Here is a 26,284-nt window from a genome sequence, read left to right on the forward strand (position 1 = left end):
CTTGCGCTTGCCCTCCAGGAAGCCCGCCCCTCGGAGTGCGCGGTCCTCGCGGAACTCGGGCAGCTTTGCACCCCTGCAGCTCCCCTGCCTTGCCCTCACGCCCACGCTCGCTTTGTGCTTCCCCGTTGCTTGCATGGGCCTCGCTCTCCGCTCCAGCTCCTGCGCTCGTCGTCAAGGAACAAAACAGCAGTCCTCCCCGCTCGCGCCTCCCTCCTTGAACTCCTGCCAAGAGGTGGAGGAGTCAGGCTCAGGGCAGAGGCCTCGCGCTTCGGAACTAACAGTTCTCCCTGCTTCTGTTTTCTCACCTCTTAGGGTCCTCCCAGCCTTTGGAGGATGTAAGGATTTGGCAGGTGAATCCAGGCACGTGCGGCCTGGTGCTGCTTGCAAATTATCCATCCATGCATCTGTCCACGGACTCTGAGCTGCTTCCACGGTCCACAATAGTCTAACTGGAAGGAGCCTCGGTGTCCATCGACAGATGATGGATAGAGAAGCTGTGGTCTAGGTATTCAATGGAACATTCCTCAGCCATTAGAAACGACAAATACCCACCACTTGCTTCGAGGTGGATGGAACTGGAGGGTATGATGCTGAGTGAAGTAAGCGAATCGGAGAAGGACATTCTATGGTCTCATTCATTTGGGGAATATAAAAATTAGTGAAAGGGAATAAAGGGAAAGGAGAGAGGATGAGTGGGAAATATCAGTGAGGGAGACAGAACATGAGAGACTCCTAACTCTGGGAAATGAACAAAGGGTGGTGGAAGGGGAGGTGGGCAGGGGTGGGGGTGACTGGGTGACTGGCACTGAGGGGGGCACTTGATGGGATGGATGAGCACTGGGTGTTAGGCTATATGTTGGCAAATCGAACTCCAATAAAAAATTTTTCAAAAAGGGAAATAGGAAATATATTTGAGTTGAAATAAAAAATATTAACAAAAAAAAAACAACAAATCGGGGTGGTTATTACTATTTTCCTTCTTGACTTCCGGCCCTCAAGCTTCTAACTGTCTGCTTTTCTCTCTGTCATGTTCGCTGACAAACTAATACATTTGCTGTCCAAACAATCTGGAAGAGAGAGGATCTGTGCCTCTGCTAAGTGTGTCTAGGGTCATTGAGTCAGGACGAGCTGAAATAAAACCGTGTGAGGGAAAAAAGGGGATTTAGCAAGAGCATAGCTTAGATGGCAGAGAATGGGCACTTTGTACTATTTGTACACATTTGTACTATTACAAGACAGCTGGTGGGGACGTGGACGCCATGTGGTTCTGGCCGCATTCAGAGGGCAACCAGTTCCTTCCCATTCCTCCTGGGAAATCTGCCAGTTATTCCAGCAGGTCACAAATCCAGGCAGAGAAATCAAACTGGGATACCCAGAAGCCCATTCTGCTTTACTTTGAAATATATGGGTGGAAAGCTTGAGTAAAATGGAGCTCAGATGGGTTGGAGAGAAGACCTGGAGGTGTCTAACTGAAGGGTGACCTCCAGCCAGACCACGGGGCTTGAGAAGAGACACCCGGGCACACCCCAGGGATGCAAAAGGAACACTTTCCTCCAATGAGTTGACCTATTCCCTATGTTGAGAAATGAGAAATGAAACTGAATCAGGCATCTTAAATGTTTTTAGCTTTATTTTATTATATGTGCATATTCAAACACAGAGGTCTTAATATCTTTCATAAATATCTTTCATAAACGTTTCAGTATTTATTCATATGCATTTTTTCCCATGCTCTTTGGTCATTCAGTATTCATAACAGACTTCAAAGTCATCTGAGGGAAGTTGGCTGTGTAATCAATCTTTTGTTTTTACCTATAAAATGGCTAATAAAGGATTTTCATCCTGCAGTCACAGTGACTATTGAAAAATATTATGGAGGTACATTGATCTGTAATGCTAAATGATCCTGAAATAATATAAGTAAATTTGTCTTAAGCTTTTCCAAATACATTCTGCCCTTGGTTTTTATTGTCCTGAGTGTCAAACCAAACTGTGTTTCTGAAATGCTGCAGTTAAGACCCACTAAAGTAAATGAGGAAGTGGGACTTTCTACTCACTGCCAAGACAAGGCCATGGAATTGGAAGTGTGAGGTCACAGGGCAACAGCATGACTCGGTGTGATAGCAGCAAATTCCAGAGACTTAATAACGTATCCCGTATAACTTGAGGAAGGGTATTTAGTTTGCATTTTGGACTGTAATTCCACTTACGACCTTTTCTTCCCGGTTGGTCCCTATAAACACCTTAGTCTCATCTTAGATAGTCTTAGAGCTAGGCAGCAGAGTGAAGAATGTTCTTTATGGACTAAAGGGACAGATATCAAAGAAGGGAGGAGATGTCACCCTGCCTTACGTTCTCTTGCAGGCATGAAATAGCAAGCCAGTTATTCCCAGCCTGTGCAACAGGCCCTAACTAACACCCAAGCACCAAATATTTCTTTTTTTTCACCACTGTCATGCCCAATTATGCCTTTTGACACTGTGGTTCTTAGTGACTTGTCCCAGTGCCCTCAATAGCTCAGTTTCCTTTTTGGAAAAATCAAATATCTAATAGACTGATAGAAAGCAGCAAATACTGAAAAATGAAAGTAAAATTTTTGCTATAGAAAATGCTGTATCCAGGATTTGAACTGCTTTAATTGAATCCAAGTGGTATAAATCTATACCCACTATCATGGATGATACATGTTTATTCCAAGGTCTCTCAAAAGTTAATTTCAAAAGAAGCAACCCTCTTGGTTGTGTCCAATTTTTTATACACGGGAAGTAGGTGCCTGTTTTGCTTTTCCTTTAAACAAGATAAATATCATTAAGCATCATAGCTTAAGAAATAATCTAATCGGTATTTATCATATATAGTAATTTTTAGTCATCTACTCAATAATATTTTGATTATAAAAAAATTGTTAATTATATTGAACTTTTTTCCTGATCTTCCCCAAATGTGTTTTTTAAATAGTTATTCTTTCAAACTCCAGGTAACAGTACTCCTGAGAATACATCTTGTGACAATTTTATGCACATACATATAAATACTTTATCAATACACATAAACATTCAACACATTACATTCTACACATTTAAGGGCACCTTAAATGGAACAGCTGCACACATCTGCAAAACCTCAGGAGTCCCAGTATGAAAACATCCCCACTCTCTAAGGCCCTGTTTCTCAGAGTGGAGGCTTTTTTGCAAGGTACAACAATACTTGGCTTATTAAAAAAGTTTCTGACAGACTTCCATGACACTAGAGTGAAGGAGTCAGGCTGAAAGGCAGACAACGCCAGCGTAATCATGTTCAAAACAGCCTAGTACTTTTTAAATACACGTAAAGGTATTTAGAATTCTCGGATATTCAACAATCTTCTTTGACCCCTTTACTTTTTGAATACTTGATACAATTATACGTAGAGGATTTGGATCAAGAATCAAAAAACTGGAACAAAGTGCACGCATATATAGAGACTCATGTAGCCCAGACACTTGTCATTACCAAACATAAGGCCTCTAACACTAATTGAGCAGCATAATTTTTAACAGGCAAAATACATCAGCTTAGAAAGAATCATAAAACCACTTTATATGTATATTTCTGCACTTGAGAATTAATTCAGCATTAAGTAAATGTTCGGAAAATTTTGGAAAACATTAAAAGAGGCCATATACCCCCTCTATTTTCTCAATTGTGAGATTTGAAATTTTTCATTTTGTTCATTATCTGTAACTCACAGATATCTTTCATTCTCTTAGTAAATGGGATCAAAACCCCAAATTCTGTTTGTAAGTATAAATCATAACAGAAGCAATCCCTATTTAATAAGCAATTCTAACCAAAAAAATAATTTTTCTTTGTGATTTGGGTGAGTTCAGCAGATCTCCTCTCTATAAACATACTTTTCATAGCCAACATATTTGAAGTTGAAGCATACAGAACGTGTTTTCAATTCATTGCAATATAATCAAAATCTGTAACTTTAATTGGAGGACTAGAAAAATGCACACACGCACACACCCCACACCAATGTAGGTACATATGAATTTTTATATGCTTAGTAGTTATGCAACAGTTTCCTAATGCAAACTGTTAAAATTTTGAAATTCAGTTCTGAACTATATGATGCCAAGCCCTACTACAGGATCAGTAACACATTAGATATGGCCTCACAAGCCTCCTAAGTTTTATGCTTCTCTTGAAGTAATTAAACTTCAAGTTAAAGTAAAAATACACAAGCTGTGTCTATAAAGAGATTGCTCACTTTATAATTTTTCCTTATCAACGGAGATGTCTAAAGGATCCTAAGAAAATTGTTAACATTGAGATAAAGTTATTTTATTGAACCAATTCTAATAATAACCTTAATATCTGAAAATAGGCCCTCAAGGGCAGGCACAGGATACTGTAATCACATCTTCCAAATCTCCTAATCTTGGCATTGATGTGGTCATGGCTAGAAGTAGGAATACCATCTCTTTCTAGCTATTCTATTTACATTGAGTTTTTATCATAGTATAGGCTGTTTAGGTTCTTAATTCAAAATTACGTCTGAGTAGGTTTAGAATATTTTCTCTCTAACGTGGTTGTGAAATTGAATGATCTTAGGGCATTAGCATTTTGATTTACAACATGCAAGATAAATGACGGTTGAAAAATAAATATTGAAAAATCCACAGCTTTAAAAATAGTATTTTTTTTTCTTCTTGCAAATGGCTGTATTGTCGATCAAAGCAAAAATGGCTGCAGGCTTATTTATTAGTCTCCTCAAACTATTATTTTCCTTATTGATTTTTTATGTAAATTGCTACTCATACAGCCACCTGATTTAATATTTTTGAAACTATAAAAATAAACATTTGCATGAGATGTATAATGTGAGTAATCTCAAAAATTGCATTCTCTTTTTAGAACATATTTGTTAATATTCCTAGGTAAGCAGCTCCATAATAGTATATATTTTTAACTGCTCAAGGCTTCTTGAATCATAAACAATGTGCAGTGAAATGGCTCTTTCCTCTTATTTCTTCCCTGGTTTTTATGGTCTTCACACAACCAAATTATCTTAGCCATCAACTTTTTAAAGATGTTTATGAAACAACGTGCGCATTAGCAGCAAAATCTACTGAGATTTGTGTCACCCGTTGGATGTAAAGTGCTGTGTTTTCATCTTTCCCAAGCAAAAGTATTCACCTTTATTGAAGCGATCCCTCCCACATCTTGTCTACACCTGCCACTCTTACAAGACACAGGATTAAACATGAGACTCGTCTAGGTCTCCGTCAGTCTCCCCCAGCTCGGTGGGTGTAAGGGCGAACTGGCTGGACAGCAGGGGGTTCTCCATGCCATGCTCCTCACTGATGTGAAGGACGGTGTCTCCATGCTGTAGGAGGATGGATGTCTCAAGGCCTGTGAATTCATCAGGGGCTGAGAGCTGCGTAGAGAGGGGGCTGTGTGCTGGAGCACCTTGGACTTCCGTGTCCTCTTTCTTTTCTCCTTCTTCAGTGGGGAGAGGCTCCCTCTGTCATCAAAAGGACCATAACATCATGGAGAGGCAGGACAGGTGTGAGGGAAGAGGATTAAAAGTGTTGTTGTCTACCTGAAGCTGAACAAGGAATCTCATGGCCAGTCCCAGCTCTCTCTTTTGCTACGTGGGAGCTCTCACAGGGACCTTTCCACCCTTGTAAGCCTGTTTGCTAACCTGCAGCAGGAGTGCGCTCTATGCCCTACACTACAAGGTAAGACTGTGAGGATAAGAGGAGATGATGGTGTTACCATGCTTGTTAACCATTAAACACTATACAAACATATGCAATAACATTGCCCCTTAAAATTCTTTAAATACCACTGGGAAGGACTCGGGACCTATGGGAATCCATTTATAAATACTGAAGGAAGAAAAAAAAATCAAAATAATGAGGAAAAAGATTGGAATAGAGAGTTCCTCTCATCTGATGCGATACAGGTGACTATTCAAAGGCTTCTAAATTAGACACTTTATTTTCCTCTTAAATTGAACTATCTTTCAACCAGGTGTCATATAGTGGTTTTCAATGGTTATTTCCGTTGTGAAATATTTTTCTCTTAGGTTTTTCATAACAAAGAATACCAAGGTTTCTCTTATTCCTTCTTAAGTAGATGTATTCCTGACCACATACGTTATATGGACGTTCTTGTTCATGACAGCAGGACCATTGCCTGTCTGGGTAACAAAATGTTACAGATTCAGACTTAACAATATGGTATCCATGTTGTCCTATAGGTAAGGATGCAGGGGGCAAGCCTTGCCTGTTTCTTTAGAGCCCTCACCTGCCTGGGAGACAGGCTGTGAAGATCAGCAACTACAATGGCAGGGGAAGACGTGAGGACTGGTTTGCCCATTCCTTCTGGCTTCTTAGATGGGGCTGGGCTGCAGCCTTGTAACTGGCCTGTGGCCAGAAGTGCTTCTGGTGGGGCGGCTGCTGGTTCCGGCTGAGCCTCAATGAAGGTCACAGAACGTTTCTGATCTGCTGTAGGTCAGAAGTAAAGCAGTAAATAGGGAAAAAATATATCGACAGTGCTTACTCATTTGCTTTAACCATGGTTTCCTGGCTTTTCTTCGTAAAGACACTGCTGGCTTATTAAATAAATAAGAGTATATTTGACTATTATGTACATGTTTTGTTTGATTTCACCTCCTTTCTTATAAAGAGTAGGCCTTGGGCAGAAAAGAAATCATTATTACATAAATGGCTTAAAACCAGACCTCCATGGAGCATTAAGTGAACGTAGTCATCACTCATAACAGCTACCAACAAGACTGAGAAGTCCCTATCATTCATCATTTCTTTGTCTTCAGTAAGACACATAAAAAACTCAGTTCCTGGGTTGGGTAAAGAAAACACAACCTTCTAGAATCAAATCTCCTAGCATTTGTGGTTTACCTTGGATTGTTCCATTTCCCTAGGCACATGAGATAGGGATAGGTTGAAAAGGTGAAAAGAAGAAAAGGCACTCAAACATTCTGGGAAATTCTTCCCTTATCCTGAGCATGAGCTCAGGGGCTGCAGACCCTCCCAACTGCGTCGCCTGGCATCATGTCAATGGGATAGTCAGAAGGGACATGGGAGGCCTCACCAGCCGGCTTCGTCTTAGGTTGAATACTCCTGCGCGTGGTTGACAGCCGGGCCCCATGGCGGTTTTTGGGTTCAGTCTGCGTCTTCTGACGTGACAGTAGAGGACGTCTTAGCTAAAGAGAATAGGCAAAATAAAGCTAGCAAGAGGGCTCTAACTGCCTGGGAGGAAACTCTGCGCTCAGAGGATTCTGACTATGGTGTATTCTTTCCTGTATGGGTTTCTGTGGATGCTTGTATTTGTAGCTGGTAAAATAAATGGTGGCTTTTGGCATATGGAATGATTGAGTATTTGAACCTGGCATCCCCCCCCTTTAACCATTTCCACCTCCCGATCATTAGTTCTTTATGTAGTCCAAGGACATTAATTGACATAATTTAAAATAGTCAATGTGACAATTTCAAGATTCAAAACAAGTAAGTATTGCTTATCAATCAGCCTTAGCTCATCTAAAAGTTGTAGTTAAGGGGCAGCCCTGGTGGCCCAGTGGTTTAGAGCCACCTTTGGCCCAGGGTGTGATCCTGGGGACCCGGAATCAAGTCCCACCTCGGGCTCCCTGCATGGAGCCTGCTTCTCCCTCTGCACCCCACCCCCCGTGTCTCTCATGAATAAATAAATAAAATCTTTAAAAATAAAATAAAATAAAACTTGTAGTTAAACACACGCTAACTCTTAAGGGGAGGTTGATGAAAAATTTCAGATCCTGAGAAAGCATCTGCAATCCAAATCAATATTGGGAAACTCCAATCAAAGCAACTGTACAAAGCCTCATTTAAATTTGTATGTAGAGAGTAAAGGGACCCCACCTGAGGAAATGTGTAAAGATGATCTTTACTTTGATTTCAAGTTTAACTTGAATCATTGATCTTGCAATGAAGAAAGGACAACTGTGTCTATGCCTCTGTACAGAAACAGGTCTTACATCAACTTTATAACAAATCTTTCTGGCTCAGTAACTTTGGTTGGGAAAGAAGGTTTCTAGATAGGGAACAAATGGAAGTATAGCCTGCTTATGTTATTAAGTAATCAGCTTTACTAAGAAGCTAAACTAGAAGCTAAAAATTCCCTGCTTTCCCAAGTACTTGCGTTTATAAAGTTGATCTGTACTGATCATTTCAGGTGGGGAGAAGGCAAAAATATGATTTTCATATACATAGGAATTACAAGTTAGATAGAGCTTCTGTTTCATAAGATGACTCTCCCACCCTTTCTAGGTCTGCTTACCTGCCTCAGGCCCCTCTTCCTCCCCAGTGGTTGCTGAATGAGGAGATTCTGTTGGCCAGGTTCACTCTGTACACTTGCCACCCTGTCAAGCATCAATAGTGTTAGTGCGCCCCAGAGAGAGTACAGGTGACTGTCCTCTGGTGGGTGTTAGCCAAAATCACTTCTATGAAACAGTCACTTCAAAGATACCATTATCTTTGAAGGAAGTATGGGAAAAGGATCTCTGGGATGGGAGATTTCAAGGGTTTGGGAGGGAGGATGAGGCTGTGTAGCCCCAAGCTGCCAAAATTGAGATTTTGTTTTTAGTCACTGATGCCGTATCTATTATTCAGCAAAACATTGGTTCGATCACACCCCTGGTTTGGAAGCCACCAAAAGGTTAAAGGTGTCGTATTCTAATCTCAATTTTTTTTTTTTTTCCAAGGGGAAGGGAAAAGGTGGTGACAAACAAACACAAACAACTCTATCACATGGATGGGAACACCTTTGTTAAAATTTTGATTTAAATGAAAATAAGATGGACAGATACCAAACACATCAGACACAGAATCCATTTGGGTGAAGGGGCACATTCAACACATGTTTGCAGCCTGAAGTCTCTGTGACTACTGAGTAAATGAATAGTCACACAGGTAGACAATTAAATGTTCTTTAAGAAAAGATTTTAGATTTAAAAGACCAGCAACATAATTAGGCTATCAGCAGAATTCAGAAACTTAATTGAATAGCTGCACTCATATTGCACGACTGATAAAAACCACCACCTGCTCCCCCCAAATTACTGTGTATGTGTGTCTTTTATACGCAAAAATGATTCCTGACAGTGGTTGCTACTTCAGTGTTGGGTGAGGCTGAAAATAGTGTCATGGGCCCATGATCCATTTTCATTCTGCATGCATGTATAATAGGTATTTATAATGGGAATGGGGGTGAAAAAAAAAAGGAAATGTATCGTGCCCCAGAGAACATTGTAATCCTATGGATGATGCCAATGTGCTTATTTGGTTAACAGGTAATTTCTGCTTTGCCTTTGCAAAAGGAGAGTCATCTACAAATAGTTTTTGGAGTAAAATATTCCACAGAGGAATCCAGAGTCAGCAACTGTCCAGGAAAAAGAAAGACTATATTCATTCATCTCCATTTTTTTTTTTTTTTTAATGAGCTAGCTAAAAAATCTAGCTGCAGTTATAGGGAGAGAAACTGGTGGTAAGATGGACAATCAGATGTTTCCCCTGTTATGTTAATGACTAGTTAACCATCATGTGGTTGATGGCCGTATCTGTCATTTTTAAAAAATCTTACTCATATTTCCACTGGAAGAAAAATCAATGATTCCCAAATGGAGTTTATCAAAGGTTTTATGAAATAAGGATGTAATTATATCATAATTACACCACTTGGGATACACAGTACAAAATTCCATAAAGAGTCCCCAAACAGATGCTTTTTAAATGTTCTTGTTCTCTTTAATGTCAAGTTCAAAAGATCAATATGCATTATTTTTATATATATGTGACCTTTCTATGAAGATGGAAAATTATTTGAAGTAACAACGCAATAAATTCTGATAAGCAATCCAGACTATGTTGCTGGCATGTTTGAAGTGACATCTCCTTATTAATTATACATTTTAGCATGTGCCTTAAATTGGAATGAGTATTCAATCACCATATGCACAGAAGTAGAAACAAGTTTCTCCCAGATACCAAGCAAAGCTTTCTTTGGAATGGTTTCTTCATTGACATCTAAATGTTACCTCAGTTCCCTTGGCCGTAAAGGGAGGTTAATACTTACCACCTACCTCCCATTAAGGTAGAGAAAAGAAGTTAGTTGATGTAAAATGGTTTGAACATGAAAAGGGATGTATCTTGCATGCTTCTTTGTTTTACATTTGATATTTGTAATGAGTTTATTGCTTCTAGAACGCTAAAAGGAAGTAGGTTATAAAATATTTTGAAAATAATTGGGCAGAGAAAATGAAATTGAGGCAGTCCACTTGTCTCATTTTTATTCAGTAACCCGAGATTGTGAGAAAAAAATGGTGCAAGAAAAGAAATACACGTTACTCAGGGAGTGTTAAATGTCAAAGCATAATGGTAATTTCATGATGATTATTCCAAGAGAGGATCATAAGCATCAAAATTTTCTCTATGGATAGAGAGGCTTAGATCTAAGAAATGAATCAAGTTTATAGCTTTAGTAATTAGCTGTTTTATGTAAATGATACAGCATTTCATCAGTGGAATGCACACATCAAAGATGAAATTATAGAACATGTCCCTGGAAATAGTATATCCCAGCTAATACATTATATTCTTCCTAAAAAATGTGATGCTGTCATGGTTGTACTGGGGACATCAGAGTCTGGCTTAACTGTGTGCAGTTGGGACACATTATAAACAGCCAGAGAAGTTCATAATGGAAGTAATTTATGCAGAACATACTACTTTCTCTCAGGTCTATATCAAATTGCATATAAAAAGTAGTTTCAATTTAGTTTCAATTTCTCTCCAAGTCATGCACTATTTTAGTCATCTGTAGGATTTACGATTTATGACCATAGGAATGTATAATACTAAAACCAACCAGGAGAAGACCAAGGTGTTTCCCCCAAGCACCTCTCTAAAGAAGATTGGTTTCTTGAAAATGTCAATCTTGAGAGTGAGAAATGGTTGATTTTCCAAAGTTTCACAAAATGATAGTTTCAAACAATACAGATAAAAGGAACTAAAATATTCTAAATTGAAGCTAAAATTGTCCTTCGTATTTTTGAGTCACTGAAAAACATCACTATGGCAAACCATATCATGATCTACATTTTAGGGAAGTACATGCACTTGGGGCTTAGCAGAATTTTGACTCAAATGTCCATGAAAAACAAAACCTCCTCACTCGAAATGCAAGGAAGTAAATTATAATCTAGTGAAGTTCAGACGATGTTAGGAGAACAATTCTGGCACAAATTACCTCTCTTTCCTTCTTTTGGCCTGAGGGCCTGTATTGTAGTGTAGAAATATGTATGCCTCTCCTACATGGGATGTATACCTAATGGTACTTCATAAAACACATTATAGGTGAATAAAGGGGACATTCAGTCATGTAATAAAATATAATACGTAAAAATATAATAATTCATATTATTCATCTAAAATTACAAAAATGCATAGATTGGGACATTGATATATTTCATAAATAAAAAATTTAAGTGGAAATACTAGGTAAGACTAACACATGGAAAGTGAATTAGTATTTTCCTTGTCTTCACCTGTGCTTTTCGTTCTCAATTTTAACATGGTTATTAGAGAAATCTAGAGGTGGAATCCAAGACGCAAAGCAAAGCCATTTACCCTGAGTGATTGTCTTGTGATTGGAATGAAGAAAGCCAGCACTAAAGGAGCCATAAAACATTTGTAGATAGTAGGGAAAAAGAAGACAAAATTCTACTTTTCCCTTTCCCAATAAAAGATCATTGTTTAAAATCTGGTTAGCCTCCACAATGTCGAGGAGCAACAAGTCCTGTTCCCTTAGAAGTCCTGGCTGGATTAAGAATCAATTAACATGAGTCAGATTAACAGCAGAAAATCAAATTTAATAAGTTTAAGTATGGAGAATCCACACAGACATGGAAATTCCAAAGATGGGCAAAATGAAGTGTATATGTCATTCTAAACTAAGGAGAACGGGTTTGGGGTAGGGATTTCAGAGGAAAGGAATGCACTTCACAGGGTGATAAGAAGAGCAGATGTTTGGTAATTAGATGTTTGCCTTACTATACAGATGGGTCACTCAGATAAAATTGGTCTCTGTTAATAAACCCTTATTCTGGGAAAGACCTCCAATTAAGAGTTGGCTGTGTGGTTAAGAGAAGGACAAAATTTCTCTCAACACCACAGGGTCTCTAGTGCCTTCAGCTCAAAATAATCCACATGCTAAAATGGCACATTCTAGGGGAGTCTGTCCTGACCTCCTTCAACATTATCCAGAAAATGTATGCTAAATGCCACAGGATTTAGAGATTAGTGGCTGGACTCCGAGTAAAAAGGGAATCATCTGGATCTCAGATAGCCAGTAAGAACTGAAGCAGCATTGGTACAGGACATATCTGTGTATCACAACACATTTTCTTAGCTGTTCACTCAAAGGATTAAAACATTTTTCTAAGTACTTGGAGAGTACTTGCCAAGTTTTCATACTTTGAAAATGTGGATGATCATGATATGGGTTCTACTAAATAGGTTATTTTAATTTTGTCTCATCCAGGCTACATAGTCTTGTTTAAACTTGAGCCACATTCTTATTTTTCACTGGGATTAAAATTACCCTTACAGAATCAAATAGCATTCTAATCTCTTTCTTAAAAATCAGAACTGATTGTCAATTCATGCCTTTCAGAGTATTCTAACGTGTCCAAACAAAATCTAATTTTCAAGGATAAACATCCAGGCTTAAGTGCTTGAATAACTTCTGTATGTCTAATTCTTCTGGTGAGAAAACATGATGGACAGTGTGTGTATTTGGGGATTTCTAGGCCTCTACGAGTAATACTCTCAATGGAAGAGAATGGGATACTATTTTATTAATTTCTAAAAGAATCTTTGCTCCATAGCATAGTGCTTCTAACAGGCTGATACTTCTTGTGATGAATATTTAAAAGAAATCAGATAACACAGGTTAAAAAAAAATCCTGGAAGAAGTTTTCAAAAGGTCTGTGTAATTTTTATTGGCTGTTACCAATTCATTGGGTCACCCTAGTTATTCTGGTTTCTTCCTCATTTATCCCTCAGGCCAACTTGTCCCACTGACCTAAAATAAATGCTCTTTCAAAAGCAAATCTCCAGAAAGTTTACCAAAATATGGGGGTTAGGGGAGAAATGGGGTTTATTACTTTCCCTTGGGCATGCTTCCTGGTATTATTATTATTATTATTTTTGTAAGTAGGCTCAGTGCCCAGCATGGAGCCCAACATGGGGCTTGAACCCACGACCCTGAGATGAAGACCTGAGCTGAGATCAAGAGTCAGATGCTTAACCTACTATGCCACCCAGGTGCCCTGCTTCCTGGTATTCTTGAAGGTTCGGAGCCAGATTCTCCTTAGGACTACTTTGGATGTATTTTAGCTCCTGAGTGCTCGGGTATGTGCTAAATATAATTGCCATGGTTAGAGCCTACTGCTTCCTTAGGGTCTTAAGAGTCAGCAACATAAACATATGTTTCATGCCCAAAATAAGATTACTTGGAAACCAAATATAAGTGCATATCCTATTTTATGAACTGACCTCAGTAAATACCAAAAGTTCCTCTCCTCCAAAGAGAACTTGGTGACATGATGGAGTTCAAGAAATACATCTTGCAGTGTGTGGCAAAGGTGGATGTGCTACTGCCTGGTGAAATATCCCTGCATCAACAGAATTACTTAGAATCCAGCATTAATGCCTCATCTTCTGTTTTCTTAATGACCACCATGGGGTCTGGGTGGCTAACACCCAGAACAAAAACACGCCAGTTATAGGAACAACAGATCCACACAGTTGGTCTAAAACAGTCTCCAAAGTCCTGACATGACTGACTAATTCAGTTGTAGATAAAAACTATATAGCTTTGGCTCTGAAATAGTCTCACGTAGCAAGAACTTTGGGTTTATTCCCACTAGTGCTGGACCCAGGGCAGATTGGTTCTGATAAATCCCAGCTCAGCAATTTGAACCCTGAACCTACTAGAGATGGCCAAATCCTTTAGAACATTTATTAAAATCAACTCGAATTCTTGCTTTCTGTCACCAAACCTGACCTAGTACTTACTCAGCAAGAGGAAAATCTGGCCTAATTAGAAAAGCCGTGGGCCTAAGTTGGCTGATTAGAAGGCCGATTTCATCCTTTCCACTCTCAGAGGGCCACTGAAATTCTCTTCTAAGCAAGGTTCACCTATCTCACATGCAACTTTAAGCAAAACAGATTGTTCTTTGAAAGTAGTGGTTATGGTGCTAGACTTGGTTCAGATCTCTTCAAACACCGTGAACAATGAGGGGAAACCGACTTGAGGACCATCTTGTTCCTCCTCGTCCCTGCAGCTCTAGATAATGGAGTTAGGCCTGCACTCTGCAGCACTTCCACATTTACCACCAATAGCCTGATCTGTCAAGGCAAGGGCTCGCAAACACAAATGAATGTCATGAATTATGGGTCTAGTAAAAAAAATGATACACCTGATAATGGACTAAATTTCCCATTTTCAGTTGCCAAAGAAAATGTGAAATCTGAACAAGATGCAAAGAAAACAAAGAGAAAAACAGAAAAGAATATCCTGGCACAGGAACAGCCTCTCAACATTTCCTCATCTTTGTGATAAAGCAATAAACACGTTGTATTGTACTCACTACATAATGCGAACCTGGAAGGGAATGTTTTTCTCTTGAGATGGAACTAAGGTACTGTTAGAATGAACAAGAAGCATTACCCCTAATGAGGATTAGTTGAGAGGTGTGGATCAACGGCACAAGAGTAGGAATGTTTGACAGGGTTTATCTGAGTGTTAAAGGTGCAGTCCCCCTTTCTGATGCTTTAAACCAATAGCCAAGACATTGTATTGTCTGCATCATGAGACGTCTCTTACTTACCAGGAAATGTTTGTGTCTGATATTTCATGGCAAGGTTTGGAGTCATCTTTGTGCTGGGACAGACATTCTTTTTATCAGTGTCCTTTGAACAAGCTACTATAATAGCCTGCCACATAGCATGCATCAAAGAGAGGGAATTATATAAATTGTATTGACATTGCTACTCTTATTATAGCAGCATTGTTTGTTTTCTTACCATTCATGCCATGAGCTAAAAGACCTGTCTGGATTTAATAAGGGGCTTCTTGATGATGGGGAGTCGTATTAAAAGGCTTCTGAAAAACAATTCTTAGGGGATATAGGTGTGGGAGGGAATGATTTGTTGGGAGAAAGTTAACATTTAGCATATCAAACTTTTTAGATGTCCGTGGGACAAGCCCTTAAAAAACCTCCACAGATTTTTTTTTTCTTAAGTAAGCTTTTTAGCTTATTTGTGATTGAGCTCTGAAGCTGAAAACGAAGGAGGCTACACCTTTGACTTCCAGGCTCGTGTGTTCATGAGCAACAAAGGGCAAGAAATGGAAATAGATATCAAGACGGGGGGGCGAGAGGAGACAGAGAGACAGAGAGACAGAGAGACAGGGAACAGCTAGTTTCCCAGCACAGACACCAATAGACAGGTAGCGTTGACACTGTACCTAGAGAGGCTGCCCTCGGCGGCCAGGCCCTGGGAGTCATCGAGGACATTAGGTTCACTGCAGGAGGGGTAGGGAGATGAAGCATTTAGGGAAAGAAAATGCAAACAAATAAAAGAAAAAGAAAAAAAGGCATGCAATTTTCTGCTTCCAAGAGCCAAAAAATAAATAAATAAATTTAACAGAACAAGAAGGAGAAGGAGACAGGTAACCATTTCACCTTGTGCTGGGTTTGTCAAGACATAGGACTCAAGGCAATGGGGGAAGGGGAGGGACTTTGGGTGGGTATGACTCTCAGAGGAGTGATCTATTTATTGGTCAAGAATTGGGACTTAAAATGAGCTCCAAATGGACACATGAGCTCTGAAATGCATTGCAAAATGAATCTGTAGAAGATGAGACTATCATTCCTTTGGTGACCATTTGGCTAAGTGATTATGACTTTTCACTTGTCTTATTATGTACATGATTCTTCATTGACCAGGACCCTACCTACTTCTCTCTTGTGTGTTGTGACATTATTACACAAAAACCACTTACCATGAATTGCCACAACCAAATTCTTGGAACTGAGGCCATTAAGAAAAGCAAAGAAAGAACTCAACTTCCCTTGCTAATTTTGCAATGAAAATGCAAGTCAACAAATGGGAGGAAGATAACCCTGGAATATTCACGTGGCACTCTCATTTACCTCCTTCCTCCATCCTCTAGTGACTCAATTGTAAATGCCAAAAGAAGAAACCTGTCAGGTTGGTGAGAGAATAATTAAATGGTTTATTGATTTATTTGGATGCAGCTAATTTGGGGATTTGTAAACAGAAACTGTGTCATACTTTCTCTTTCTCTCCTTTACTAGACAGCATTGAACTAAGCAAGCACCCACAAGGTACTCAATAAACACTTATTAAATTGAATGGAATTAAACTATTTAGAAAGCTGGAGCACCTGCCCTCCTAAATTGTTTACCTAATTGTACACTGTAGAAATAGTCTCTGACTCCAGAGAGAGGCTCCTTTTCCCTAACATAGACATTACTGCCTTCATTAGCCTTCCAAAATATGAGTCAACCCAAAGGGCTGAACTATATGATTTTTCTGGATTTCCCACATATCCATAAGAGACCAAATTTTCTCCCTTGAAACAAGTTAATTTCTTAATGAATATGTACAAAGGGAATGGTCTGGTTAGTTTAGGTAAATCACAAAAAAAACCCTCTATGTTAAATTCCTACAATTCCCTAATTTAAATAAAACTTTCACATGAATTGGTAGACACTAATATCAAATGCTTTTATATTTTTTTGGGACATTTTATAGTTTAGTTCTAGTTTTGTTCGTGCATTTTATTTAAAAGACCTCCTTTTTAAAGGTAAATTAGCAAAAGGTAGGTGAAACAATCTCTTGCAATGATAGTAACCATTATATATCATTAATTTTTGTAATAACCAAATAGTATATAAGATACTGCTTTCTTTGCAAGTATGCAATTTACTTATTAATCATTTTTTTGTCATTTCCCCCTGTTTTTTTTAATATTCTCCAAAGTTAGGCTTTATTCACAAATTTTATTTCATCTGTAAAGTTCATGAACTATTTGCTAAAGGTCTTAGGCACAAGGTAATTATTTCTGTATAAAACCGATTTTATCTGAACATTAGAATGTGCTCTGATTTTTATTATTTTCCACATATGAAGTATACCACATTGAATCTGTAGGTATTAAAAATACACAAGAAATTAGCCAGAAACACATAAGGCCAACTCTGAAAGAATTTAGTTCCTGAAGTGAAAATATCATTGGCTCTGAAATAGACAATGTTTTGACTCTTACGTTGGATCATTTTCTGTATATATTTATATATATGTATACATATGTATATATATGAACTTTTTAATGTGTATTCTTAGAGGGCAGAGAACGTATAAAGAAAATGTCTTAAAATGTTTAGTCATGGAATCATAGAACTATAGAGAAGGTACCATAAAGATCACTTTAGCTAACCTCCTTATTTCACAAAAAAGAACGCTGTTGGCTCTTGTTAAATGCCTGCCCAAGGTCACACATAGTGGCATAGGTCCTTTTCTGCTTGGTTAAGTATCACTACCTCCAACTAAATACTAATGACATACTGAAAGTCTCAACTTTGTCACATATATCAAGCTAGTCCTATACACATGATATATGTGAAATATGAGAATGTCATTTGACAACCAGAAAAAAGACCATGTATCTACTTCCAGGGAATTTATAAGTTGAAACAATGCTTGGATCAGAATCTGGGACCCCTTCTACTGGTTTGGCTTACAAAACTCTCTGCAAACTGCTGCCTGCATGACTTTGGTTGAAAAGTCCTTTGTTGACTGGTTTACATAAAAACATGATCATCTGCTTCTCTTTTGTCCATTTTAGAATAATAAAAGTGAATTTTCAGAATTTCTACCTTTGCCCCCAAAATGCAGAGTATAAGATATCTGTGGCTCTTTACCTTTGGCTGGGTAACATGCCCACCTCGGCCTGAGGTGCAGACATGCTAGAGACGTGGCTGGAGAACCGCCTCCTTCCAATAGCACTCAGGAGGTAAGCTTCTTGTTCACTTACCACACTGGGCATGCTTACAGAGTCATCTGATAGGGCACAAAGGGATAGAGTGTTATAAAACTACCAGGTCAATCAGAAGACCCAAACCAAGTTGTACCTGGGTTCCAACTTAGGGCAATCTCTAAAGCTAAGTTATCATTTGTCCCTTTTTACAGACTATAATGTAAGACTCCCAGAGGTCTCAGCTTTTAATCTGTACAAAGGGACAAACAACTCTTCACATCCACACATCTCCCACCCTCAAATAGCCTTCCTGAAATAAATACAAATTTCTTGTCCATTTTTACAAGTAAATTATTTGTGAAAGTCAAGAGGCATCTGGAAATTAATGATTTCAGAAAAGCTGGACTGAAAATTTGTAAACATTCTGAGAATAGTGAAAAAAAGAATATGGTTATTGAATGAGTCAAGTGTATTTCTTTGACCTTCAAAGACTACATTCAGTACATCTAATGATTTGTAGACTGCTGAGGGCGAGACCACTTCAGTTTTAGGGAAAATATTTGAAAACCTATAAAATTTAAAAAAGAAATGCATAAAGCTTTAAATTTTATGCATGTAGTCTTACTTTCTTGGTGAAAGCAGAAATTGATGTGTTCAAATCTATATGAAAGTTAGCTTTACCACAGTATTTGTGACAAAGTAGCCTCATTTTAAGTGAATAATGTTGCTTGTTGCTGAACAGCAAACATATATATATGTGTGTGTGTGTGTGTGTGTATATATTTATTTATTTTTAAAGATTTTATTTATTTGACAGAATGAGAAACAGCACAAGCAGGGGGAGTGGCAGGCAGAGGGAGAAGGAGAAGCAGGCTCCCTGCTCTGCAGGTACATGGGGCTCTATCTCAGGATCCCGAGATCATGACCTGAGCCGAAACCAAGCATCAGACACTTAGCCAAGTGAGCCACCAAAGCGCTCCGGAACATTAAACATATTCTGATTAAAGTAGCGTTGTGGTGAACTGATGCTACCATGTAAGGTCATCTGACATCCTTTATTTAAAATACCCCAAGTGGTCATATTTCTTTTTTTTTTTTAAAGATTTTATTTATTTATTCATGATAGATATATATATATAGAGAGAGAGGCAGAGACACAGGCAGAGGGAGAAGCAGGCTCCACGCAGGGAGCCCGACGTGGGACTTGATCCCGGGTCTCCAGGATCGCGCCCTGGGCCAAAGGCCGGCACCAAACCACTGAGCCACCCAGGGATCCCCAGTGGTCATATTTCTAATGAAACTTTCGAACCAAAAAGGTGGGATGCCTGGGTGGCTCAGCGGTTGAGCATCTGCCTTCAGCTCAGGGCATGATCCCAAAGTCCCAGATCGAGCCCCACATCGGGGTCCCTGTGTGGAGCCTGCTTCTCCCTCTGCCTATCTCTCTCTCTCTCTGTCTCTCATGAATAAGTAAAATCTTAAAAAAAGGTGTATATGAAAAGTGCCAGAAATTTTAATTTGTTATAAAATGACTGACTTGAGATTAATTCATGTTACAGAATGGTATTTCTTTTTTAGGTGTGTTCACAGAGAAGGGAATAAGCAAATGTGCCTTGAAAACATGAAAAACATGGTAAGGTAAATAAGGCTATTTCCACAAAGTCCTTTCCAATTTCTCACTGATTTTTCCCATTTAAACTCATATGTCTCTTAACAGTCTCTCAATATTTGTTTGATGATTAATTATGTGCTGCTGCCTTCCATTCACCCTTTTGTTAAATGTTCTTTATTGAAAATATCTATCCTCTCCACTACAGGACTAGATCTAAGATCTCAGAGCCCAGCCTGGGTGGCTCAGTCAGTTAAGTGTCTGCCTTCAGCTCAGGTCACGATCTTGGCATCCTGTGACCAAGCCTCACATCGGGCTCCCTGCTTGGCAGGGAGTCTGCTTCTCCCCCTACCCCTGTCCCCTGCTTGTGCTCTTTCTCTCTCTCTTTCAAATAAATAGATAGAATTTTTTAAAAGAATAAAAATAAAATCTCAGAGAATGTGTTTTCTCTCATACTTTCTTGTTGCTCATTTTGTACCTGTTAGGTCTGATGATAGAATGGGAAAATAGTTTAACCATCTGGCTTTTAGACCCACCCATAAGATTTTACTTACTCATGAGAGACACACAGAGAGAGAGGCAGAGACATAGGCAGAGACATAGGCACAATTAATATAAATTAATAGACATGCACATCACAATCACACATTTGTTAGTGACTCTGTTTTCACTGGGATGGCTGTGATGTCTAAGAGCAGAGATATTAGCAAAAATTTTGTGTTCATCAGGGCAGCCCGGGTGGCTCAGCGGTTTAGCGCCACCTGCAGCCCAGGGCATGATCCTGGAGACCTGGGATCGAGTCCCACGTCAGGCTCCCTGCATGGAGCCTGCTTCTCCCTCTGCCTGTGTTTCTGCCTCTCTCTCTCTCTCTCTCTCTCTCTCTCTCTCATGAATAAATAAATAAAATCTTTAAAAAAAATTTTTGTGTTCATCAGTGTGTAAGTGCTGGCTCCCAGTCAGTGATATCTCTCTTTATGTCCTATTTTTCTTCCCTATCTCCTTCCTGCTGGCTAAGTCATCTACTTATTCATAAGGTTACCTACTAAAGATATTTAGCTCTACTAAAGATAGGTGGTAACATTTCTCATAATTAAAAAAAATTGCCTGGAGACACTAGTTTAAGCATTAAGGAAAAACAGATATTACTAAAGTTCTGAGCTATTACTAGGACTAAATGAATATAAAAACTGATCCTTATCTCTCTCATTTTGTTTTCTTGGTCATGATTTTTCAAGATTTCCCATTACAATTTGAAGATTTTTTTTCCATGCGCAATGACCGGAGTGATTTAGAAACAAATATACATCTGTAGCTCAGGTGAAGGACAATATGATCATCACTTCATTATCTGATAAACCCTGAAATGAAATCTGGAAATGTTACTGCATTTATTTCTTTCCCTCTCCTCCACATCCAACTGTAATAGGGTATTAAAATACTTTCATTCATCTCAGTTAATTAAAATTCTAACCTCCACTCCTATTTCTTCTAATTTAGTTTAGAGAGGGGGCTTTGTGTTGTAGTTTGATATGGAGAGGCTCGGAGTGAAGATCTAGATTTTGTCCTCTTCATTCTTAAGGCACTGACAGCACACTTTGCTATATAAATGCTATATCAGAATGTCTTTAAAACACAACTGGAAAATAATCAAGGCAATAAAAATAATAAAATGACTGCAGTATTTAACTGAACAGTTTACTTTTTACTTTTAAAACCCACTCCTATTAGGCATACATATGAAGCATGCTCTCAACTAGATTTTCCCTCATTTCATGACACCAAATCTTATGCATGTGTGTTGGAAGCTCCTGGACCACCTCAGTCATTAGGGACACTCTTAACTCAAATTTGGGTTGTATTTCTTTTGGGTTATAGTCCCTCAGGAGCCCCTATTGGTTTGCATTCTAAATATTATAGCCAACTTTCTGAGTCCTGAGTATATGCGTGGCTTGGTTTTCCTTGTCCAATGGGGTCACGTAAATGCTGGTCAACCCTCTAAGCCGGATGGCCAGGAGACAAAGGAATAAACATTTCCCTTTGTTACTTAAGTACGATTTAAATGAGAGTAAGTGGAAATGGTTGAATATATAAGTTCAAAAAAATGTAGGGGTCACTAAAGATTTATTCTTTTTTCTGAATTCCTTTCAAATGACCAGAGCTATTGAGGAATTTATAGAAGAGTAAGCAGTAGGAATCATGGAATCAGTCACAATTCCATTTTATTTTATTTTATTTTATTTTATTTTATTATTTTATTTTATTATTTTATTTTATGATTTATTTCTTTTAGAGAGAGAGCACAAATGGGAAGGGCAGGGAGACAGGAAGAGAGAGTCTCGAGCAGACTCCATGCTGAGCACGGAGCCTGATGTGGGGCTCGATGCCATGACCCGGAGATCCTGACCTGAGCAGAAACCAAGAGTCAGACACTTAATCGACTATACCACTCAAGTGCCCCACAATTCCATTTCAAAACCTTTTTGTAAAAAATGACCAGGGGATCAGAACTGCAAAGGGTCAGAATGGCTTAAATCCTTCCCAAGCCCTCATTTGCATGGCCATGCTGTGTCACACATGCCACCCCCACATCTACCCCATTCTGCGGGGTGACCTACTTTCCTCATCTTCCTCATCGGTCCTACTCAGGGTGTCCTGCGAAGCCTGCTGGGAGGGCTCACTGTCCTGCTCCCAGACAGTGCCAGTGCCCGTGTTGGAGCGGGACATGGTGGCCAGGCTCAGGCGGTAAGCGGACGTGGAGGTGCCCACAGTACTGATGGATGTCTTCCCTTGGTAGGCTGGGGGATGGAAAGACCAAAGAAAATCCATGGTGAGGGTCTTGAAAGAAAACAAATGCTGGCTTCAAATTCCTCCCTCATGTCAAGGCTACTTGTACTTTTTAGGAAAGATCAGTTAAATAGCTTGTCCCAGATAAATGGTCTTTAGGATAAAGTATCAAGTGGAAGTGAGATAGAAGAAGGAGGAGAAGGAGGAGGAAAAGGAGAAGAAGAATTAGCTATTGATTTATTTGTAATTGAATAGCTTCCTTGTGGGAATGTAGCATCTTTAATAACATAAAATGCTTTGACATTTCTTCCTTTCTCATGGCTTTGCTTTCAAATGTTAAGGCTGGAAGAATGCAAAATAGTTTTGACATGAATTGAAGCTTCCAACTTGGCAGATTTTCCTGAGAAATATACCTTTCCTGACACAAGCATTTAGGAGTAATAAATGCATTGTCTGATAGGAACTTCTCAATCAAAATCAGAATACGTAATCAAAACTGCGTTCATGTTCTCCTTTTCTGGAAATTATGACTTCTAAAATATCCCCTTGAATGTGTCAGGTTATTTTATTATAAAGCAGAATATTTGAATGGCACTCTGCAGCTTTCAGTAAGATTATACTTGTCAAAATCTTGGTCTTTAAAGACATTGCCAGGAATAATATATTTTAGAAAAGAAAAAAAAAAAGGCCACATGTATGATAGTCTATTTATGGGTAATGACTGCCCTCTAATGGCAGATAATGATTTGTTTTCTCTGCTAGTAATTTACTGTCAATAATTATAAAAAGTAAACAAAGAACCCCCACAAGAAAACCTTTTAAGTAATATACAGAAAGGACCTCCTAGCCTGCCAACTCTAATTCAACCCTTCCTTCCCTGATTTGTAAAAGTTAAAGGCTTTGTAAGCAATCATATTAGTTCGAAGTCCCCTCCCTGTGGTCACTGTCAGGTGTGTAGATTCTTTATTCTCTACTGAGTCTCAGTTTCCTCATTCTGTAAGGGACTCTCAGTTATGCACCTTATAGGCATCTGTTCTTATAGGCATTTGTGTGGATTAAGTGACATAACACCTATGAAACCATCTCCCGTATGATAGATGCTCAAAGAATGTGAATCCCCCCTCTCCTTTCCATAAAGGGCAAGCATTTCAAGATTTTTTTTTCTAGTTAAATAGCCAAGAAAGAGCTTAACTTCTGAAATGGAGATTGAAAAATATGTTTAGAAGAGAGTAAAATTCAAGTCTTATGATACCCCTTGCTTTGTTGCTGACAATGATCCCATGGTCAAGTCTACTGGTTAACTCATACATGGTTCCAAAGAGAATGGTGACCTGGACAAAGGCATTCTTTGTAGGGTGTAGGTTTCACGTGCCAAACGGATTCAAAACACCCCATGGTTACTCACCTGAGCCACTATGAACTGCCTCTTTTAGAATTTTTAGTTCACTGTTGAACTCAGCAATGAGGGAGCTCTTACACAGAGGGCGTGGGATGAAGCGTCGCTCTAGCTGGTCAGCAATGTGCTGCCGTGCAGAAAGCTCTTCGTGATTCTCTGCTGGCTGGGCCAGAAGCTGAAAGGAAGGCATGGATTCTCAGATCCTCAATATTTCCCAGCTGTAAAATGGGCTAATTATTGTACCTATCTGTCCAATAATTGGTTGTGAGGATTAAATAAGGTAATGCAAATGAAGTTTTTAGAATGGGGCTTTATACAGGAAGCTCTGAATCAATACATTATTTTGAGTCGCTGCCCCCAGGAAATTGGGGCATGAAAATAACAACACAGTAGCTGAATCATGAGGATTTCAGGGGAGGAAACATGCTTTAAGTGTTCTGTCTCTTTCATGTTTATTTATAATCAGATCTGTGCCAAGTCACTGAAGAAAGGAGAACGTTCTTCAGATCATCCATTGGGCCGATCTTTTTTTTTTTTTTTTTTTTCTTTTTCCCTAGGAGGCAGGGCTGAGTAGAGAGAGAGCAGAGTTTTAGGGACTAAAATAAAGTCCCTCACTGTGAAGGGACTTCTGACATGAAATGTTACCCTCTGGGATCTGTTTTTGAGCTGTTTTCTCACAAGCATGGTCCCAACAGGTCCTACTAACTGGCCATCCTACATCCCTCGAGCACTGCTGCCACAACCCTGCCTTAACCTGGAGAAGAGCACATCCCGGGGTGGGGGGTTGTCACTTCTGGGAGAAGCACACACCACACCTTGCACTGGATGAATGGGCGCAAGAGCACGAAGATGGGGATTCGGGTCCGCACGATGAAGTCGAGGAAGTCCCACAGGGCCAGGCCTCCCACCTTGCGCAGAGCCATCTCCTTCACCTGGAGGCTCAGCCAGTACCACTGGCTTCCCAGCTGCCTCTCAAAGCAGACGAGAATCACCTTCAGCGCTTCACACCAGGAAGAGAGAATAGTAAGCCTGCATACTTGGGCTTCAGAAGAACCTGCTCACATCCACAGCCCTTTATGCGTCAGAGAGGATTTTTCTGAATTTCTAAATTGGCTCCATGTTCCCAAGAACTTACGTGTACTCCTGAGCGAGTGTTCTGACATCACGACAAACATTTGGATGTTTTGATCTGTTCTGATCTTGATTAGGAGAACACAGCCACCTTTCTTAAATACCTTTAACTACTATTTTGGAACACCCGGGCAAAGTGTTCATAGCACTGAAAGGGCATGTGTTATAAACATAACGCGTGGCTAATATTTTGCTTTCTGGAAGTTCTGTCATAGTGGCTTCACAGTAATACTAGCAATATACTAGTAATATACTAGTATATAATATATAAATAATATATATAAATATATAATATATATAATAAGTATATAAATATATATAAAACTAGAAATATACTCACTCCTAAGCTAAAACATGGGTGTTTTAAAAGATTTTTTCTTTTAAGTGTAGCAATACTATATTTTTGTTATTTAAAGTAAAATCAGACTATGCAGAAATGCACAAAGTTAAAACAGAACAAGGCCTTCCCCTTCCCAGCTCCCTTTCTGGCCCCATCCTCATCTGCTCCTCAGAGGAAACCAGGAAAACGTGTTTGAGTATATCCTTCCAGATGAAAAAACTCCATCCTCCCTCCTTCCTTTCTCCCTCTCATGGTGGAAGTCATGTTTATTACTAAACCTTGTTGGGGTTCTTTTACAATATCTCTTTCTCCCTAGATTCTGGAAGCCCTGTCACCATCTGCATTTATTTATTGTTCTTTTAGGAAGAAGATTTCCCAAACAGCGTCTCGGGACAAACCAGAATATCATAAGGGTGTCAAACGTTATGGTGGGAGCATCCTCTGGCGCCTCAGCTCACCGCATGGTGTCTGCTATGGGGCAGTCAAGGGAAACTGGGCTTTCTTGATCGTGTCTTAAGGCCCATCTCAGCAATTAGACACACAGAATCCCAACTCCCTTCAGCCTTCAAAGTCACACACGCCTTTATCACTTATTTAGGACATTTCTAGGGGGGAAAACCATGCCATATAACACAAAGAGAGATGTTATAAGGTCTTCTTTACCCCTCCGCCTCCTCCCCTTCCTCAAAATCTCATTTTTCACAGCAATCATTCATCCCAATTCCTTTCCCTCGACTAAATTAAACAAACAGACAAAACCCAACACTCCTCTTTCCCTTCTCTGAGCTTAGTGACATTTCTACTGCCGTGTGCCTGTTAGTCTTCTTTGGGTTTTTGCCATTCTGCTTTCCACCTTCACCTCCGTCAGCCCAGCACATAAACAGGATAACAAAGGGCTCAAGAGCGGGGA

General features: G+C 39.3%; 1 protein-coding gene across 14 annotated transcripts in view; it reads right to left on the reverse strand.

The window, feature by feature from the left end:
- Window positions 1–1,612: 1,612 nt before the first annotated feature.
- Window positions 1,613–26,284, reverse strand: part of UNC80 (unc-80 subunit of NALCN channel complex) — a 215,487-nt gene continuing 190,815 nt past the window's right edge. For 11 of the 14 annotated variants that reach the window (XM_077885391.1, XM_077885390.1, XM_077885389.1 and 8 more), the window contains 9 exons: window positions 24,719–24,903; window positions 23,913–24,078; window positions 22,339–22,518; window positions 18,062–18,200; window positions 15,580–15,636; window positions 8,329–8,410; window positions 7,108–7,219; window positions 6,301–6,500; window positions 1,613–5,512 (listed from right to left, as the gene is read on the reverse strand). In XM_077885391.1, the coding sequence (XP_077741517.1) occupies window positions 5,246–5,512; window positions 6,301–6,500; window positions 7,108–7,219; window positions 8,329–8,410; window positions 15,580–15,636; window positions 18,062–18,200; window positions 22,339–22,518; window positions 23,913–24,078; window positions 24,719–24,903 (1,388 nt within the window). In that variant the 3' untranslated portion in view covers window positions 1,613–5,245. The remainder of the gene's footprint in view (window positions 5,513–6,300; window positions 6,501–7,107; window positions 7,220–8,328; window positions 8,411–15,579; window positions 15,637–18,061; window positions 18,201–22,338; window positions 22,519–23,912; window positions 24,079–24,718; window positions 24,904–26,284) is intronic. The other 3 variants (XM_077885394.1, XM_077885388.1, XM_077885383.1) reach the window with 2 other exon arrangements.

Source organism: Canis aureus, chromosome 36 (genome assembly GCF_053574225.1).
Source record: "Canis aureus isolate CA01 chromosome 36, VMU_Caureus_v.1.0, whole genome shotgun sequence".
Taxonomy (NCBI): Eukaryota; Metazoa; Chordata; class Mammalia; order Carnivora; family Canidae; genus Canis; species Canis aureus.